The sequence below is a fragment of the Podarcis erhardii genome, assembly GCF_964252035.2.
Source record: "Podarcis erhardii genome assembly, chromosome: 1".
NCBI classification, from domain to species: Eukaryota; Metazoa; Chordata; class Lepidosauria; order Squamata; family Lacertidae; genus Podarcis; species Podarcis erhardii.
In genome coordinates this window covers 77,631,434-77,646,203 of record NC_138497.1, presented here as the reverse complement: position 1 = coordinate 77,646,203, position 14,770 = coordinate 77,631,434, and the positions used below count along the sequence as shown (strand labels likewise).

At 41.6% G+C, this 14,770-nt stretch overlaps 1 protein-coding gene and 1 long non-coding RNA gene across 8 annotated transcripts in view; both read right to left on the bottom strand.

The window, feature by feature from the left end:
* CHID1 (chitinase domain containing 1) overlaps positions 1–14,770 on the bottom strand; it is a 133,242-nt gene that overhangs the window by 70,567 nt on the left and 47,905 nt on the right. For all 7 annotated transcript variants that reach the window (XR_014161116.1, XR_014161117.1, XM_081880572.1 and 4 more), the window contains exon 10: positions 13,396–13,551. Coding sequence is in view for 5 of the 7 variants with exons in the window: in XM_081880572.1 (XP_081736698.1) it covers positions 13,396–13,551 (156 nt within the window). In the remaining 2 variants the exon portion in view is untranslated. The remainder of the gene's footprint in view (positions 1–13,395; positions 13,552–14,770) is intronic.
* LOC309352461 lies at positions 5,973–9,559 on the bottom strand. The gene is made up of 2 exons (XR_014161333.1): positions 8,342–9,559; positions 5,973–6,187 (listed from the first exon to the last, which is right to left on the bottom strand). It is a non-coding gene; the product is annotated as an uncharacterized lncRNA (long non-coding RNA).

The window sequence follows — 14,770 nt, the reverse complement described above, 5'->3', positions numbered from 1 at the left end:
CAGGCAAGGCAAGGCAAGAACAGTGAAAGGTGAATCTGTCAATTTCTATTCCTCTCTAAGGCCACAATCACACCATACATTTAAAGCACTATTATACAGTGGTACCTCGGGTTACAGACGCTTCAGGTTACAGACGCTTCAGTACCTCGGGTTAAGAACTTTCTTTCAGGATGAGAACAGAAATCATGCTCTGGCGGTGCGGCGGCAGCGGGAGGCCCCATTACCTAAAGTGGTGCTTCAGGTTAAGAACAGTTTCAGGTTAAGAATGGACCTCCGGAACAAATTAAATTCTTAACCCGAGATACCACTGTATTACTTTAAAAAGTCCTAGCATACCCAAGGAATCCTGGAAGCTGTATTTTGTTAAGCGTGCTGAGAGTTCATAGGACACCCCTATTTCCCTCACAGAGTTATGATGCCCAGAGTAGTTTAACAATCAAGCCCCCTCCACAGGAAACTAAGAACTGTAGCTCTGTGAGGTGAATAGTGATCTCCTAACAATTCTTAGCAAATTACTGCTCCCAGAATTCTTTGACAGAAGCTATAACTGTTTAATGTGGCATCATACTGCTTTAAATGTATGGTGCTAAAGTGGCCCAAATCTTCCATTTTTTTTCAATCTTGTTAAATTTTTCACATTTCCACAGCAGTTTGCAATTTTAAAAAAACCCTCACAAAAATACATCAACATCTTAGTGTGACATTCTCCAGATACATAATTTTTTGAAAGCATTTCCCCCCCTAATATCACACAATTTTGATAAGCTATTTTCACTAACACATGGAGAAGAGGGGTGGACACAAATTGTTTATGGCTTACTGTCATGTGTGAACTGGGTATTTGCATGGTGCAGTTCTCCATTACACCCTTACTTGGTTATTACACCCAACATGGCTATGTTGATTTATGGATAAAACCATCCTAACATACTGATGCCATTAGACTGTATAAAACATAAAAGTTACAAATCATTTATATTATACAATAGCTTCAGAAACAGTGAAGTATAAGGAGTGAAGCAGACTTTCCATTTAAAGCACAGTGTTCCTCTGTTCAGCTATAGCAATCAATCAATCAGCTGCCTAATCTCATGTATTCTAAGACTAATTTACAGGGGGAAAGAGTCTGATAAAACTAGTCTTCCTGCAGTAAATGATCTAATTTGAGAGGATTGCTCCTTCCTCCAAGACATATTGATTTAATAGTCTATTTAAACTTTATTGGTAGGAAAATACATAGAATAAAAGAGAATGCAATAGTCCTCTGGAAAAGAACAGAGAATGTGGGTGAAATAGTTTACTAAGAGGTTGGCACTAGTGAAGAAGCGCAGAACGTTCACTGCTCCAGCTCCCTAGACAGCATAGCACAACAACAAAACACAGATTTTAAAATAAATTAATTGGTTATTTCAAAATGTGCTTGGTATTGCCAAATACTATAAAAGGGTTGAGGGAGTGGAGGAAGAATATACACGTATTACCTATGGATTACAAGAGTGCCACACATTGCAAATACTTCTGCAAATGTGCTAAACTAGAAACAATAAGCTACAATTCTCAGAGGTTTAAACAGTCAATCCCTCTTCTCAGGGAACCCCGGGAACTGCCACACTTTGAGGAGAACAGGGATCTCTTAACAATTATCAGTACCCTTAACAAACTGCAGTTCCCATGATTCTTTGGGGGAAGCCATGACGGTCTGAAGCAGTGGCCACTTTGGAAACAGGATGCTGTATTAAATGGGGCCATTGGCCTAATCTAGCAGGCTTTTCTTCTGTTCTTATGGTGACACTGCTTTAAATGTACAGTTCAGGGGGCCTGAGAGTGAATTCTCAGCATTATGAATGCACTGACTCATCCTAAAAGATAATACAAAGCCAGACCCTCTCTCTCTTTCACAAAAACACACCAGAATGGCTCCCACTGAATTCTATGGAACAAAATAAAACCCTGCAATTTGGGAGTCAGTAAGAATAAAACCTGTCCTTATTCAACAATGGTCTTTTTGAATAAGACACTAAGCCAAACCACATTTAGGGCAAATGTGTGAACCCTCAAAGAGGGGTACCAACTCTCTCCACACTAACCATGAGCAGTAACCAAAGTTTACCCTATAGGTTATGGCTTGCCTAGAAGAACTTAGGTTTGGACTAGCATTTTGCTAGTCAAACTAGTTCCTATAGTATTTCACTTCCTCCACATAATCATACGAGTTATTTTCACTGGAAGGTATGTTATGTAGTAGAGCACACACTCACTAAAAGCTGAGAAGTTTTCTCAAATTATCACAAAAAGTAGGCAAATTTTACAAAAACAGAAGAAACCTACTCTTTAAGAGATTGAAAGCATAACTGAGAACAAAATTTGATCTGTTGAGGAAGTAAAAATATTTATCCTTAAAATGTCATGTCTTTTTACAGTCTTACGCAGTCTGTCATGAAAGGGAGATGTGATTGTAACAGCTATGAGGGATAAAATAGTCTATAAAGTTTTTCACAATTGCTTCTGCTGAAGGAAATTACACCCATAGAAGCCACCCAAGATTTTAAGGCAATGGTTCCTCTCCTCCCACTGACACTGTATCTGAAGGGTAAACCCTCCCAAAGTAATGAAAATTGTTTTTATAACTGCAGTATTATTATGGCTGCCTCCCTCACTGCAGCACAGTCAAAATTAATATGAAGTTGTCACTTTGCAATGTGTTGGGCGTATGAAGCACATGTTCAGTTCTTATATTCAAGGACTTGGAACATTTTTTTAAAAACCTTTGATCTGAGTTCTCAGATCAAGTTATAAATACATTTCCCGGACGTAACTGTATTTCAGTACCTTAAAACTGAAAAAAGTACTTCATTTTCTCCATCAAGATGAAGATCACACAAATGTGGAGGTCAAAAGCCAAAAGTGATTTTTGTGCTATTACTGTTTTGAGAAAAGGCAAGTCAACTTGGTTCATTGATTTCCAAAATTCAACAATGGTCTATGGAAAACTATTTCAGCACTGTGGAGCAGAATACATTGGGCAGCTTTCCACCTCCTTGTATACCCACATATTAATGGACTACAACCCTGCATCATTCCCAACAAGCATTGCCAATGGTCAGGGACTGTGGGATGGTAGTTCAACAACATCTAAGGACACAAGACTGGGGGAGGCTGCTTTAAGCCCCAGAAGCGCTTTTCTAGTAACAGAAGTAATATATGGACACTTTTTGGTCTGGTGTGATGCTGATCCAGAAAACACAAAATGCCTACACACAGTTCTGAAATGCATCCTTCAAGAGAGTGAATTTGAGTCCAACACCTATTATTTATGAAGTTCTGCATTCACTTAACATGGGGAATGGTGAATTCAAACAAAAGTTGACAACACTGAATTCTACCACACTGGTATCCACAAACAAAAGGTGGCTCCTGAAGTGATTATTCTGCAACTAACCCTGATCACCTCCAGGAACAAACAAACAACCCCCTAAGGCACACAATACAAAACTGCAAACAGGTGTCTCTGAAACATCTTTCAAAACCTTTCCAGTTCTTCTGCCTCCAGCCTGTATAAATTCTTTCTTCCTAAGGATCCCTGTTTGTCATCACATTTCACTCTACCTTCTCTGTAACCCAGCGCTCAATCTAAATCCCATATATCCCATGGGCTCATCGTCTCTGGGCCTGCAACTACAGTGGTGCCCCGCAAGACGAATGCCTCGCTAAACGAAAAACCCGCAAGACGAAAGGGTTTTCCGATTTTTTAGCGGCTTTGCAAGACGAATTTCCATATGGGCTTGCTTCGCAAGACGAAAGCCCATAGGGAAATCTCCGGGGACAGCGGGGAAGCGCAGCACCTGTCCTGAAGGCTTGCGGTGGGAGGTCCGGGAACAGAGGAGAAGGCGCGCAGCGATTCTCCTCTGTTCCCGGGGCTTGCGGTGGGAGGAGGGTTTTTCCTCCCCACCAACCTTCAGAACAGCCTTCTGAAGGTTGGCAGTGGGGAGGAAAGCCCTCCTCCCACCACAAGCCTTCAGGACAGGTCCGGGAACAGAGGAGAAGGCGCGCAGCGATTCTCCTCTGTTCCCGGGGCTTGCGGTGGGAGGAAGGTTTTCCTCCCCACCGCCAACATTCAGAAGGCTGTTCTGAAGGCTGGCGGTGGGAAGAAAAGCCCTTCTCCCGCCTCCAGCCTTCAGAAGAGTTCCCCGCAGGGCTCCCCAAGCTGTGAATGTCTGCCCCGCGCGAGGGGCGCTCTGCTTCAGAGCGTCCCTCGCACCTGGCAGCAGGCTGCTATCCGCAGCCTAGGCAGCCCTGCAGGAACTCTTCTGAAGGCTGGCGGCGGGAGAAGGGCTTTTCTTCCCACCGCCAGCCTTCAGAAGGCTGTTCTGAAGGCTGGCGGTGGGGAGAAAAGTCCTTCTCCCCCCGCCAGCCTTCAGAAGAGGTCCGGGGACAGACTGTCCCCGGATCTGGTCAGAAGGCGGTCTCCCTAGGAACGCATTAATTGATTTTCAATGCATTCCTATGGGAAACCGTGCTTCGCAAGACGAAAAACTCGCAAGAAGAAAAAACCTGTGGAACGAATTAATTTCGTCTTGCGAGACACCACTGTATGTCTTATGGTCATTGAACCACCTAAGCAGGCGAAGCAAACTATGCTAGCTGCTTTCTCCACTTGGATGTAATACAGCAGCAAGATGTGCCCAAAAAGAAAAGTGCTCAATATCCAGCTGCCATCAGCTTTAGTTCCTTGCAGTGCAATAAGCAGGGCCAGCCATCGCTAATCATTAGGGAGAGTGAGGCAATCTCCTCAGGTAGCAGTGGCAGCCTTCCCACCACCAGGAGCAGTCATTCCTCCTAAGCTTCCTGGCCTGTCTCTCTGGAGAGCAGAGCTGTATGTGCTAGACATATTATACACCACCTAAGGTAGTAGAGGAAGGTACCCCATTTCCAGTGTTGAAGAAAGGTTCAATTATCAATCCAGCCCCTTCTGCACACAGAATGAGGTACAACCATTTTCTTCTTTGCTTCAAACTTCTAAATGTCTTGGGCTGGCCCTCATCCAGTCTTAGCAGCTCACTTTCCACTCTTTAAAACAGATCCTCTATTCCCTCAACATTCATCTTCAGAGTCTTTAAACTTTCATCACTTCTAGGGAGTGTACTACACGAGGAAACATTTCAAAAGATTTCTATTCCGTAAAACACATCCATATACATGTATACACTGAGCGTTGCGGGAGTGCAGGCATTTCTCCATTCCGAAGGCCTCCATCTCAGTCAAAAGACACACAATTCTCCATAAATATTACTTTACTGAAAGCTTGGTGTGCCTCATCCTTTGCTTCACTGCAATATGTTTTATTTCAAAATGCCTTTCACTTACAAAGCTTTGACCCATTCCTGCAGAACCCAGGTTTTTAGAGTTATGGACACTTCTGCAGGATGTCAGATGAGTTAATGCACCATCAACTCTAAAATACATAGGTTGCTGTTAACTCTGTCATTCCAGAGCATTTTCAAAATCTACAATATCAGTCTGACCACCACAAATATACAAACGTCTGGCTTGCTTACATGTGGATACTGTTCTATTAAAAACATTTTCTTTTTCGTAACATATTGACTGAGACCACGAGTTAGAAATCCTCTTTAACAACAACAAATACCTCAACGAATTTCAATTTGAATGCATTTTTTTAAAAAATGTTTCTTCTTTTCTTTATGTCTGGTTCTGACAGCTTCTGATGGCTCATTTAGGGCCACCAAGAGATTGAAGTTTTGACCAAACTAACATCACTAAGTGCTTTCAGTTCCCCCATATGTACAATGAGTGGTCTATCAGACTCATTTTTAAATTGAAACTGAGGCATATTACCTGAATGTGGATAATAAGTTCATTCTGACATTTCAGTTTTCAAGGGGAGAAAGCAAATTACAAGTGAAATAAACAAACAGAAAATACCGGAGAACCATGTCAACTTAAAGCACAGCTTGTTGTACAAGTCACATTTAATGTTCTGTCCGTTTCAGCAAAAGGAGACTAAATACCAAAAGATCCATGTTTAGAATTTGTAATATGCCTTTGTTGCTCCTGCTCACGATTAGGAATGTCTGATCTTGGTTCTTTCGCTCCACCTTGCCTTGTAGCTGGTCTGAAGAGGTTTTGCTCCCACTGATACTACACAGCTAATTACTGGCACTATTGACTGGAAGTAAAGATTAGACAGGAGACAGGATAACAAGAAAGAAAATCTTTAAGCATTCATGTTCACCTCACAGTATCTCTGCTGGTGGGAACCAGCAACAAAAAGTGAACACACTTCTTTGAAAGTTCAGACACGTCATGTGCACATGCACAAAAGCAAGGAACTTCTCTGGCACAAGGGTGGAAAGTTGCAGCAGGAAACCAAAAGCCATCAGATTGCTCATAAAAATCATGTGTGTAACCTAAAAGTTCAGGTCTACCAACTTTTTTTTTTAAATGCTTTAAAATGGTTTAACATCAATGCCTCCTTAAAGAATACTTGAGAAATTGTGTCCTGGTAGCTTAAGATTGCTTTGGGATTAAAATGTTAACACCAAAAAACACAAACAAACAAAAAAACACTTTTTAAGGTAGGGACAAGATGAAATTATAGAATTGAATATAAATATAGATGGGAAACGGCTATGTATAGTGAATACTTATCTACTTATGATCCTTTTCTTTTACTTCATTTTTTTCTTTGTTCTTTTTTTCTTTTTTCTGATATCTTATCTTTCATTTCACTCCTTTATTGTGAATAGCATTTTATAGAGGTATAAATAACTGTAAATATGAAAAGAGACAAAGTATTCTCTAATTTTTTTCCTTGGTTAAATGTATTTTCTTTTTCTTTTGTATTTTCTTTTGTTGTAAATATGTATGTTTTCTAATTTGTACTTAATAAAAATTAAGGAAAAAATAAAAATAAAACATTAACTCCAAAAAACAATGGCACACTCAGACCTACAAGCAAACACTGGCCACAGTCTAGAGAAACAAGATGGAGAAGATACTTATGCAGTGCACCTTAATTCTCTTTTGTCCCCTAAAGCCACTGTACCATACCTCCTATCCTTCTGGCATGAAAAGCAGCTTGTGGCACCGCTAAAGGAAAAGGGGAGGAAACAGACCCCTTAGGATGCTTATAAGTGTAGGTTTGTGCTGGTATTACAGCCTCTGGTTTAAGTTGATCAGTTGCGCTCAAATGGACAAGCATTAATAAATGTTAAGACAATTCAGATATATTATAAATTCTTCTGACTTAAGGATTTCCAATTATAACTTTAATGTGAAACTAAGTTAATGTGCTTAGCTTTCAGTGCCTATAAGCCTCGTAAGTCTTGTTTTTTATTACAATTATGCCTGTCAATGTGGCAATTAAATGTGGACAGATTGAGCAATCACTTACTAGAAAAGATAATTAGTGAAGGTGCAGAAATGGAACAAAAAGTTGTGTGATCAAGCAATCATGCAAAAGTGACAGAAGCCCAAGATGCTGAATCAGGTAGCAAGCAAATGCTAAAGGCCAAGCGAATCTAAATTTCACCCTACAGTTAAAGGGGGAGAGGAAGTGCCGTGTGTGTGTGTGTGTGTGTGTGTGTGTGTGTGTGTATCTGTGTGTGTGTGTAGATCACAAGCTCTGTAGCCTGCAACAGCATCCAGGAAACTAAACTAACTTGCAAGCAGATGCAGAAGGAATTCTCAAATGTCAGACATAACAAATAAAGGAGCATTTACAGACTCACACCCAGCAGGATCTCCATTTGGCTAAAACTTTAAAGTTTTAAAGGTAACTGTTTAGCAAGCTGTGTCCTCTGAACTTTATGTAGAGGAAATAGCAAAAAATAAAAGATATCCTCAAAGGTCTTCCTTAACCCCCCCAAACATCCAATGAAGGTGAACTATTAACTGAACAACAAATGCTATATATTATGTCTGCTAGTTTCTTAGCTTTGTGGTCACTGATCTTTTATATGCCCCCAAGACACAAATGGAGCAAAGCAAGGGCACTAAGTATGGGTGGATGTCAATGTGGTGCTAAGTAAGGTATGGGAAAAAATAAATGCCATGGTACACCTGAAACAGCACAACCGGACACCTTCATCTGCCCCTGCTGCAACAAAGCATGTTTCTCTACAGCCACAGCAGGCACTTTAACTCTCCAACAGTTTGACTTCACCCCTGAAGGCACACTCATCCATTGTTTCCCGAGACAGATGCGTGCCAACCATCCAGTGGGAAGTCCCACTGCACAAGCAGAACTCTTTCTGAGCATGAAACAACTTACTGTAGAAAATTTGGAAAATATTTATTCCATCTTTTAGGGCTTGCTCACCTATGACTGTTTGTATAATGATTGCATCCAGATGAAGCCAGACTCTTCTACCTGCTTCATTCTTTCCTTCGCACAAAGAAGTCAGGAAATGTTTAGCTAATTCTGAAGCAGGAAACTGTGGTTAATAGCTTCTGAAAAGCAATGCTATTAATTAAGCCAATTTAAAACATGTTTTCATACCTGGGCTTTTAAGGAAACGATTGTTTCCTGTTGCAATAGAACTACAGAACTGTGATTAACTGAATCCTTCCTGGCTTGTTTTCCAGTTTGTATTAGGGAGGAACAAAGTGACTATAAGTGAGAATCAGCTAACTGAGCCAAGATATGATCGAAACATAGTCAGAGACTGCAACATCAAGTGTGATAGGATAATGGCTTGCACACATGGATGAGCTATCATAGGTAGGCAGGACTTTGAAATTACCTCACAAAACTCAAATACAATGCTTTGCCCAAGAAGTCAGTTCACACATTCAGCCACAGTCATTTGTTGAGAAATCAATTGATATGCATGCCAAGTGTGAACAAGTCCTTAGAAGCTATTCTGTATTTCTGATTGAAGCTCCAGTTACCAGAAGCATGGATTTACCCACAGTTAAGGCTGTGCAGGAGGCATAAGCTACAAAGTGTAAGCCAAAGTTACTGCAAATGCAAACTTTGGCAATTACAGGGCTTTTCTCATTTTCAGTTAATTAAGTTTTAGAAAATAAAAGGACTAAATGACCAAAGAACATCTGTTTCTATGGACCTTTATTAACCCCAATATGCAGTGCTATCTATTGGGTTTGGCAATTATGAAACCTAATAAAATTTACAGGAGAGGGGATGTTTTTCACTTCATTCAATTGCACCTCACTAAGCATATTAAAGACAAGCAAAGCATTGCAGTTGACTAGTCCATTGATTATAAAGCACAACACCGATAGGCTATATGTCAAAAGAGGAAATGTCTTATCCCACTTTAAGGAAACACACACACAAATTTCAGTACAGCATTTCCCAACTGATGATACATATTCAGCCCAACAACTGTAAATGTGCCATTTCAATGCTCCCTGTAAAAGGACTGTGGCACAGCTCAGAGGCAAAAGGAGCCCACAGTTCATCCAATATATGGATGAACTGAAGTGAGTCTCACAAACTCATTCCCTCTCCCTTTTTCAGTTCTTTCACAGCCACAAAGAGGAGATTGGAAGCTTCTGCTTTAACAAACAACAACAAATCAGTTTCCGATGACATGCAAGCACAAGGAAATGTTATTTAGTTAAACTATGGTTAGTAAGAACATTATAAACATTGTGACCGAACCTGGTTGATATCCATAGCTACTGCTCATGATGGCTGCATGCTACCTACCTCCTGGATCAAAGGCAATATGCCTCTGCATGCCATTTGTTGGGAGACACAAGTGGTAAGGGGACGGCTGCATCCATCTCCGGCTTGTGGGCTTCCCACAGATATCTGGTGAACCACCATGAGAACATGAAGCTGGAGGAGATGCCCTTGTGGCCTGATCCAGCAGGGCTTTTTGTATGTTCTTAGAATTCTCTATGAACTCAGCTGCAGATGCAGCCAAATGGTTAAGCTTCTGGCAAAGCTTCCCTTGCTATTCACATGGGACAGGCATATTTAAGAGCCCTTGCCTGTATAACCAAGTTGTACACAAGAAGCAAGGGCAATAGATGCAGCAACAACACCCTCCCAGAAAGTGTAAGTATGTGGATAATACAAGTGTTACCAATATCTGCTCTCTGTAGAAGTGATTGACAAAACCTGGGAAGACTCAGGAATGATTGTGCACCTGCTGTTCTACAGTGGTGGTGTCAAGAGTCCCTGCCCTCTATCATCTATTTCATCAACCATACAAATTTCTCTATCTTCATCTTATTTGCCAAAATTGTGGTGCCAAATGTCTTCTGATTTTGAATAAGATGCAGCTAGCAAAAATATCCTCAACAGCATTATTCAATGACTTCATTCACTGCACAAGGCTGAAAGCAACCAATCGGTGTGAATATGCAAATAGACCACACTCTGCCCAGCCAGCTGCCTTCACTAAGCCTCACCTGTTAGCACAATCCTAAGCATAACGATCCAACACTAACTCCCAATGAGTTCAGAGGCGCTTGCTCCTAGGAAACAAGCTGTGTCTACTTATTCTAACATGAAAAGAAAAGTATTATGTAATTTAACTCTATTTTGACACCAGTCAAAATATCATTTCAATCAATATATTACATTACCTTTGTATCCCTGTTGCGGTTATGACCTTGAAAACACGTCCATATCTCCCCACAGATATGTTGCTGTAAACAAGCCATTGCTGCAAGCAAGCCACATCTAATAATTTTACTGGTACATCCGCTCATCACCACCCCAAATATTGGGGGGTCCTGTTCTCCACCCCACTAAGGTCACTTGCAGCCATACCTTTAACATTCTTCATTACCATAATTTGCAGGGAAGCTCTCACCTCTAGCCTTTCTAAGTATCGTTTTTTATTACCCACTATTTACAGCATGGCAGGCGGCCAATAAAGCTCTCAGGGGAATTCTGCATCCTTACATAGTTTGCAAAGAATCTTCCTTTGTCTTTGAACAGCACAATTCAATGTCAAATCTCTTAAATTTTTCAACTTACAATTTATTATATCAAACCTTCTTTAGTGTGTAAACCGACATAAAAGACCCACTCAAGATTCTTTTAAAGACGTTAAGGGCACACAGCCTGATTTTAGAGTCAGTTTTGAAGATATTTCAATATGTCCTCATTGACACAAAAGGAGCTATTACATTTGCACTTTCACTGAAGTTAATCTATGAAACGTTTGATGTGCTTCTCTCTTAGTTTCATAGGGCAAATAGTTACGCTTTGTTATATTTAACTGGAGGACTTCAGATAAACCTAAAAAAAAAAGAAATGACTTGCAGATTCTGCACTTAGGAAGGAGAGGGAAATGGAATTAAGGTGGAAAGGCAGGAGCACACCCCTTTGAGTGTGCACACCCTGACAGCTGGGAATGGCTTTCTCACCAAAAATGTTTTATCACATAGCTCAATAAAGTTCCACGCTAGGCACAAAATACATGTGTGTGACTGAGCACTTTACCCAGCCTTTCAAAGTATTTCAGAAAATGCCTGATCACAATATTGCTCAAATTAAAGGCATTTTCGCTATGTGGTAGATAGGGCAGGCAAGGCACTAGTAACTAGGGACTGCCAACCTTTTTGGGCCCAGGAATATATGCAAACCAGAGAGACTGTTGTGAGCACCACACACACAAACCGCAGCCAAGCACACACCACGACCCATTCCACTGGCTACAACCAAATGCTTATTTCAAGCCAACCTTCAGGGTGGGGGTGATGATGATGATGATTTATACCCCACCCAACTGGCTGGGGCTCCCCAGCTACTCTGGGTGGCTCCCAACAGAATATTAACAGCACGATCCTGAAAAAGTTCCCTAAACAGGGCTGCCTTCAGATGTCTTCTAAAAGTCAGATAGTTGTTTATTTCCCTGACATCCACAGGGCAGGCGCCACCACCGAGAAGGACCTCTGCCTGGTTCCCTGCAACCTCACTTCTCGCAGTGAGGGAACTGCCAGAAGGCCTTAGGAGCTGGACCTCAGTGTCTGGGCTGAATGATGGAGGTGGAGACACTCCTTCAAGTATACTGGGCCGAGGCTGTTTAGAGCTTTAAAGATCAGCACCAACACTTTGAATTGTGCTCGAAAACGTACCGGGAGCTAATGTAGGTCTTTCAGGACCGTTGTTATGTGGTCTCCTCGGTGAGGAGAGGGGACAAAGGAACCTGGTAGGTGCCATGGAAGGCCCCTGCAAAACCTTGTGTGATGGCCACTATGTTGACAATCCCAGGAGAAGTATTCAGAAGCGCAAAGGACATATTTAAGCTCAAGAGTGTTGCTGTGTATCTGGGCTGCTATTAAGAGGGCTACAATTCCCAAAGCTGACACATAATAAATTATTGTCTAGTGCATGAATTTAATAAGAAGGTATGCTATCCATGTGCTGAATATTTAGCTGGAAATGTCTACAATTAGAACTTCATTTCATCTGCTGCAGAAATAACCTTCCATATTATTAAAGTTGCTCCCATGCTAAGAGAAGGAAAGGCTGAAGAATTCCACAGCGCTATGACCGTGTTATTACAAGGCCAGTCCAGGACTCAGTGACAAGGCTGTTTACCCTTTAGCCCATTGCCAGATCTTAATTCCAAACTAATTCTATATGGCCTTGCACTTGCCATAATTATGCACATCAGGCAAGAGAATAAAGACATACACATTGAACATAGTTGTGTTAGGGGCTGTGAACACATAGTTGTGTTAGGGGCTGGAACGTGGACCTGGGGAGAAGGTTAAGAAACAGAAAGCCCAGGGGGCAGGGTAGCTGAAGGAGAGGGTGCAGTGCAAAAGTAGACAGAAAAGGTATGGACCAGAGTGGAGACAGGTAGAATGTGCAGAGCCCCTGGGTGGGAAAATGTGCCAAAGAGGCATGGGGTTAAAAAGGAGGGAGCAGACAGGAAGAAAACCCGTTATTTCCATTTGTTTGCTGTGTTTGCACATAAAGTGGGGAGTGTAGGGTGTAACAGCAACCCGCAACCCCAAATTTGTTGTTCCAGGCACTTTTCTCCATTCTTGACTAACTTCTCCCCATATGTGTGCTATGACTTTCAGTTCCATTAAGTGCCAATATTCAATGAATTATCTAACTCCAGGTGAGAATCTAAGTTGGGCAACACCTTAAGTAATGCTTTAAGGCCTATTTCAGCAAAGTAAAGACCTAGAGTGTTAGTTGATATAGTGGTGTTTTGTTTTGTTTTGAATAAGCTTACTATTGTAGAATTGACTCCAGTACTATTTTAACACACCCTGGTATCTAAACTGCAATGAAGAGTAGCTGAAAATATTCTAAATAATAATAATCAATAAAAACATGCAATCAGATGGCTCTGTCACGTCTAACCTAGCCCCAATTTTCACTCAAGACACTAATAATTACAACAAAAGGCAGTTTTCTAGAAACCTTACTTGTTTCCAATTATTGGCTCTCCAGAAGCGCTCAGTGCTGAGTAGTCCATGCCATAAAAATTCAGTCCCAGAAGAATTTTACTTCTCCACTTGGCTTCTGGATCCAGCATTTGAACACACGCCCGCATCCAAGGTAGAGGGGAATTAGGGCCAGGCCTGGAGATCAGCAGCAAAGAAATAAAATATGATGTCAAGGGACAGGTTTCAAAAAGAAGCAAAAGCATCTTAAACCAAACCTTTGCTCTAAGAAGATCCATAATCCCCAAAACAAACTGTATTGCTTGCTAGGAGAAAGGAACATAGAAGTTGTCTTGTAGTGAGTCAGGCCAATTGGTCCATCAAGCTCAGCATTGCCTACACTGACTGGTAGCAACTATTCAGGGTTTCAGACTAGAGACATTTGCAGACCCACCAAGAGATGTCAGGGATTGGTCATGGGTATTTCCTTGGATACTGAATGGATATTTCTAACACTCCCGTCTTGGAGAGACAAACTGTAAGGTAAAGATACCCCTGACCATTAGGTCCAGTCACGGACGACTCTGGGGTTGCACACTCATCTCACTCTATAGGCCGAGGGAGCTGGCATTTGTCCGCAGACAGCTTCCGGGTCATGTGGCCAGCATGACTAAGCCACTTCTGGCGAACCAGAGCAGCTCATGGAAACACTGTTTACCTTCCCACCGGAGCGGTACCTATTTATCTACTTGCACTTTGACGTGCTTTCAAACTGCTAGGTGGGCAGGAGCTGGGACAGAACAATGGGGGCTTATCCCATCGCGGGGATTCGAACCGCCAACCTTCAGATCAGCAGCAAGCAATTACATACTATTTCAGAAAGCATTACTTAATTAACTTTTACACTTGTTTCCATTGCTGTTATTTCATGTTTGATTACATTTTATATGGTTTTCTTATATTGTTTTTATCTTGTAAGTCACCTTGATTGGGCATTTTGCCTAGGAAAGTAGGATATGGATGTTAGCATAAACAAGTATATAGAACCACTCAGAAGCAATGTTTATAAAAGAACCCAGAAAATTATACAGTCTTGTATATCTAAAAAGGCATGCTGTATTTCTGTACATACCAGCAACCTTGTACCTGGCATTGCTCAGGTAAAGGGACCCCTGACCATTAGGTCTAGTCATGGCCGACTCTGGGGTTGCGGTGCTCATCTCGCTTTATTAGCTGAGGGAGCCGGCGTACAGCTTCCAGGTCATGTGGCCAGCATAACTAAGCCGCTTCTGGCGAACCAGAGCAGCAAATGGAAACACCGTTTACCATCCCGCCGGAGCAGTACCTATTTATCTACTTGCACTTTGACGTGCTTTCGAACTGCTAGGTTGGCAGGAACAGGGACTGAGGAACGGGA